At 36.3% G+C, this 6,002-nt stretch overlaps 1 protein-coding gene and 1 pseudogene across 2 annotated transcripts in view; one reads left to right on the top strand and one right to left on the bottom strand.

The window, feature by feature from the left end:
- The window catches only part of LOC110763320 (uncharacterized), a 3,788-nt pseudogene extending 2,712 nt beyond the window's left edge, over positions 1 to 1,076 (top strand). Inside the window, exons 5-6 of the transcript XR_015836718.1 lie at positions 1 to 181; positions 609 to 1,076. The exon at positions 1 to 181 is cut by the window's left edge and continues 18 nt beyond it. The product of XR_015836718.1 is annotated as an uncharacterized LOC110763320 (transcript). The remainder of the gene's footprint in view (positions 182 to 608) is intronic.
- A 1,165-nt stretch (positions 1,077 to 2,241) lies between these two features.
- LOC148293977 (DUF21 domain-containing protein At4g14240-like) lies at positions 2,242 to 4,523 on the bottom strand. Its single transcript, XM_088255745.1, has 4 exons — positions 3,942 to 4,523; positions 3,584 to 3,667; positions 3,268 to 3,331; positions 2,242 to 2,436 (listed from the first exon to the last, which is right to left on the bottom strand). The coding sequence occupies exons 1-4, from the start codon at positions 3,978 to 3,980 to the stop codon at positions 2,300 to 2,302; spliced, it is 324 nt and encodes a 107-aa protein (XP_088111871.1). The 5' UTR covers positions 3,981 to 4,523; the 3' UTR covers positions 2,242 to 2,299.
- Between the last annotated feature and the right edge of the window lie 1,479 nt (positions 4,524 to 6,002).

Below are 6,002 nucleotides of genomic sequence, written 5' to 3'. Positions count from 1 at the left end.
TCTCCCGGTATCACGTCAATGGGCGTTCCGAGTTGCACATTACGCCCCTTGGTTATTCCATTGGTGGATGACTCAGAAATTTTTCCCTTCACTAAGTATGTTGTCTGGAAATAACTCAATTTTCAGCCGTGCAGATTTAGAGATGATGCAGAAAGTCTCAGAAGCGACAAGTGTTGGTCAGGTATGCTCAAATTTTCTCATTATCTCCCCCACAGTACCAAATCGGCCGTTTTCTTTTCGCTTCTTGCAATTACATTTGGAGGTTTTGGAATCTTTTAATGTCAAATTTTGTTGTTTTAGGACTGTTTAATCTTAAGTGGAATGTGAGTAAACATTTGCTTTATATACTAACATATCATACCTCACATACTTGCATTTCTGGATCTGAGTTCATAGCTTATGAGGTTAAATTACCTGTGGGAGGATGGTCGGTTTTGGGTACTTTGTTTTGGTAGTGGATCAAATAATATGAACAAAAATATTCTGCTGCAGGATTTACTAGTTTGACTAACATGTTCTCTGTTAATTTTATAGTTTTGAAACTAGAATTCATAGGAGATAATCCTTACGTAACCATCGGTGTCTTTTGTGTATGTTTATAAATTCAGGAAAAGATAACACAGCAAGGAGACCACGAATCTCTGTTCCGAGACATACTGGCTGGCTATGCAAAATGGGAATTCGACCCGTCGGACCTGAAAAATCCTTTCCCTGAAAATGAGGGCTCAGTTCACATTTGGCAAGGCCTTGAAGACAAGATCATTCCTTATAAACTAAACCGCTATATTGCAGAGAAGCTTCCCTGGATTCGTTATCATGAAGTTCCTGATTATGGCCATTTTCTTATTTTTGAGAGTCATCGATGTGAAGCTGTTTTAAAAGCACTTTTGCTTGGAGAATAAGCTCCTATGTTGATAGCAGGCCTAATATCTATAGGTATGTTGTTGAGTAAACTGTTGATGTTTCTGGAGCAACAATTTCTTGAATGCTGCAATGTGCTTCATATATATGTAGAAAAGTTCTTCTGTGTAAAGTCATGGTTACATCGCAAAATAAAAAATTTATCAGCTTACTAATACTGTGCTAATTGACAAAACTTTTAAGTGTGGATTGGGCTTTTTGCCTGTTTGTAGGCTCTGATTGGCTTTGTTGTGAGCCTTCAGCCTCTTTGTGTCTTTGTTGGGCTCATTGTTTTGAGTTTACGTTTGTGTAATTGCCATTGTATTTTCCCTCTAAACCAAAAAAAAAAAAAAAATTACTGCCATGCAATTTGACGCTGATAGCTTGAAGAGAATCATCTTTTTCACTAGCCATGTGCAAAGCAATATAGGAGAGACAAGAACCAAAAGCAGCGGAAACCCAAAAATAGAGGAAAAACCAAGAAGACAAAAGCAGACAACACCAGAAAAACGCAGTAGCAAATCAACAAGGAAACACAACAACACGAATCAAGATGGCATAAGGGGGGAAGAGCAAAAAATCAGCAGCAACCCAGGAGGTTTGCTCTGATACCATGCGAACAATTCAAGCACAAGCAGAGAATGCCAATATATTCACAAAACAATCAAAATAATAAAACTGCTGTAAGCTTAGAATATATAGGCATATAAAGATGCCCTAGATAAGTAAATGACCTAACTACCCTAAAAAGACACTAACTCAAATATATATTAATACTGGCTATACAATTGTCACAGAATTTGTGTAAGGTTTTTCGGGTGAGAAAAAGTTACCTTGAATGTCTTATGTAGCCATGTATTTATAGACTCCTTATGTGCTAGGGTTTGAAGAATAATTCTTATTTGGTTAAGATTATTCTTACCTATAAATAGGAAATTGGAATTAATCAAGGAGATTTGATGGAAATCTCATTCTTGATTTGGGGGGATATTCTCATCTTAAATTAAAGATAATTTCTCTAATTAAATATGATTTAATTAGAGTAATTAGTTAACTTAAAGAATATTCCTTTTATCATGTGTCACCCATTTATTGGTTGCTGAAATATGTGTTCTCACAATAAATACGCTAGTACACCCAATCTGTACCTTAGATGCAAAGAAGATAAGTTCAGTCGCCCACAACATGAATATGTACCTTGTTAGATATTTATACATCCACTTCCCAAGATGGTATATAAAATAGGGAGCTTTAGTTTTAAACCATAATATAGTTTACTAATTTAGTAGAAAGAAATACAATTTCATTTAATTAGCATAAGGCCAAAGACCAAAATGAGTACCCAATTTTACAAAAATATCATTAAAAAATATCAAAATTACACACAATGCCATTCCTTCTAAGGCAAGCATACTATGCCACATGTCCACATCCAGCCAACCACCTGCCGCCGGCCACCTCTGACCAGCCGCCGCCGGCCACCTCCGACCAACCGCCGCCGGCCACCTCCGACCAACCGCCGTTGCCCCTTATTCACTTTTTTTTAAAAAAAAAAAGATTTTGTGTCATTAAAGGGACTCAAACCTTGACCCTCAAAGGAAGAGGGCTCACTCACAAACCACTACACCAAACTTGATTTTGTAATATTTATTCAATTATACAATATTTATATAAACGATCAACGGTTTTAAAAATTAAAAAAAAATCATTTCACCACATATTCACATAAAAACTGCAAATAAAAGCAGAAACTGAAACAAAAATACAATGTAGATATCAATTATATATATATATATATATATATATAAATAAAATAAAATTTATAGAAGCAAAATGGAGGAACCAAGATGAAAGTACTAAAATGGAAACTGCGATGCAGAAACAGAAACTGCGATGCAGAAATAGAAACTGCGATGCAGAAACAGAAACTGCAATGCAGAAACAGAAACTGCAATGCATAAAGAGAAACTGCAATACAAAAATAGACACTGAAATGCTGAGCCTGGGCAAAAATGCTCAGCTCTAAAGTTAAACAAAACAAAACAATATATTTTTTTTATTCAAAACATGTTGGGAGAGAGGGAATCAGACTGAAAACCACCTAGAATGTAAAATAGGTTATTCATGTTTCTGTTTTTTGCATTGCACATTCCGTTTTCTGCATTGCAGTTTCCGTTTTCTGCAATACCGACGCATCTTCTACAGTTCTCACGAGTGAGAGAAATGCATTAATAAATGCAGAAGGCACACAGTACTAAAACTACTAAAACTAATATCAAAACACAGAGGCAGTTTATGACAAAACATATGCTCAAATTTGAATACAAACCAAAAGAAAGCCATGTTCAGAGGTGCAATAGAAAAAACCTAGATTAAGCGCTCCACTGATGATTGTTGTCTCATCATGCGTGAGTTCACCTCCCTTACCAGCCTAAAATGGACAGAAAAAGCAAGTCAAAGAAAATAGAAAACCATTAGAATTGGTAAAACTGTTGTGGAATTTTCAGCAGCCATTCACAAATCACAAAGCCTGATATAACCCCAAGAAGTAGTTGTATCATTTATTACTACCACTGTTGTGCAACAAAAGAAAGAGCTTTCACCAAAATTAGTAGTCATGAACAAAATCTTGGCAAATGCAAGCAGTGGCATGTCATAAATACTTCCAACCTAAGCAGCTTACCTCTTTGCCATGAATAGAGACTAGGGCTTTCAACTGTGCTCGCCTAAACAAATCATCACTATGACCAAGTACAGCATCCAGAACCTGAAACCATGGGTTAAATTAAAAGCTATAATAGCAATATATGAATCTGAAACATATCGAACTTCACTCCTTATTCTGTTTTTCTGAATAAGGAAACATACTTTTTCATCCAAATATGGAAATGATCATGAATATAGTATTGAAACACCATTTTAGTCATCTCAGTGTTGTTGATGCAATATCTTAAATGTCTAATAACCCCAAAAACAATTAATTAAAAAAATTGAAGAGAAAATTGAAATTCGACGATGCAGTACAAGGATATAAGCATTACCTTGGCAAATGGGTACGCAATTGGATAACAGATGCACATAAAAATGCGAACAAGTCAAACGAAATTGGCACCAACAGAAAGTCCATATCAGCATCATCGTTGTCGTCGTCCGAATCTAACACTAGGTCCCTCGCACCGTTCCACATCAGCATCATCGTTGTCGTCGTCCGAGCTAGGCAACTAGGGTTTTGGTGTTCGGTGATAGCGTAGCACCGTCGAGAAAGCATAGGTAGGAGGAAGGTCGGAGCTGGCTTGGGGTGCGACGCCGGTCAAAACTTGACCGGTCCGGTGGCTGGGTGGCCGACGTGACAGTGGCTGGGGGGTTTTGTCGATGTCCGTCGAAACAGAGGGGAGGAGAAAGGGAGAAGACGCAGAGAGAGAGAGATATGAGAAACTAACGAATTTGGGTTAGGTTTTTAAATAAAAAGGGTATAATTGTCTTTTTAATGACTAATGTAAGGTGGGTCAACAAATCTGGTCTTCCTCTTTGGCCTAATCCAAAATAACAATTCTTTTCTAGGTATTAAAACCCAAACCAAAATATCAAATGTCTTAAATACTAATAAGTAAAGTTATCTATGTCTAATACCTAATTTTCCTTGTAAAATATTGCTCCTTATAATTTTCCTTTATTTAGACTAACCCATCACATGTTTCTCACGTCATGAGGCATATGTACATATGATTATTGCCACTCTTTGAAGTAGGCTTGAAGGCAAATCATGTGAAAATAGATAATATCAAGGCAAACTGATAGGTGGGCAGAACAAAATCATGTAGTCACATGTTTTATGTTTTCCTCTTTGTGTTCAAATCCAAAGTTGATCATGGATTTGAGTATTACATTTCTATTTAAATGTGATTGGAAGTGACAAGTGAGTGAGAAAGATAGACTGAAAAATCACATAAATCACATAAATACATAAATAATTGTTGCATTCCTAAAAGGACACAAATTAATGTGCAAACAACCAATTAAAAATACCCGCCAGTGCACGAATCTAACGAAGTATAGATTATGTAAGTACGGGGTCGATCCCACGAAGAACTTGTCGGTTTCCTATAAGTTCTAATTTGAGTACGTAAAGAACACTAATTTTACACAACACACAAACACAATACAAATTGGAAACTAAAAATGAAGTAAGGAAGATAAAAGAAATGAAACAACACAAGAAAATAAAGAAAAACACAAACAGCACTTTCTATCACCCGTTTATCACCATTTGGACAGATTCGTTTCTCTGTTTTTCAGTTTCGACCTCTGTCCAGTTTTTGACCTATAACTTTCCAACCGTTTATCCAAAATTCACGTTCTTTATACGGTTGGAATCAGCACAGAAAATGCAAGAACACAACGCGGACCAAAAGTCCAAAACAATTACGAAACAAACAAAATTCAGTGACAAAGACACAAAACGTGTCAAACACGCAACTCACACACACATTGGGGGGGTTTTTTGATTTGGTTCAAGTGACCTATTTCTATTGCATGAAAGTAAATGGACTTTGAATTTAAATGTGAATGGCAGAGATGAATTATCAAAATGTGAAATTAAAATGTAACAAACACTAGGGTTTCGGAATCCACCCTAAACAATTCTACCCATGTTCATGGATACTCAAGTGATGAACTCTAATTGTATTGATGAAGATGTTCGCAATCAAGACCATGGGTCGTGGCTCAAGACGCATTGATTCTCTCTAATATACGTAAAGTGCATGGTTCGTGCTACAATACTTGTGCCCTCCTCATAACCGAACCTAGGTATGGTTCGTACTTCGATTCGATTGCAAGGAAGACCCATTAAGTTCAAAGAGAATATGAACATCACAAGAACCCTAATAGCATGGTGTTTACATTAGGTATTCAAGAAACCAATTCACATGGATGGTTCTTACTCCATCCATCTATTGCTTAGGAAAACATGAAGATACACATAATCCCAACAACCTCAAGAAGCATGCTTTCAAAGGTAATCAATCAAGGAAAACACACATCAAGGATAGATTAATTTGGTGAATTGGAATTCATCAATTGTTGTCAAGAAACCAATTCAC

The sequence above is a fragment of the Prunus avium genome, chromosome 6, assembly GCF_965620075.1.
Source record: "Prunus avium chromosome 6, drPruAviu1.hap1.1, whole genome shotgun sequence".
Classification (NCBI taxonomy): Eukaryota; Viridiplantae; Streptophyta; class Magnoliopsida; order Rosales; family Rosaceae; genus Prunus; species Prunus avium.
The sequence above is the reverse complement of the archived record's forward strand: the minus strand, read 5'-3'. Positions and strand labels throughout refer to the sequence as shown.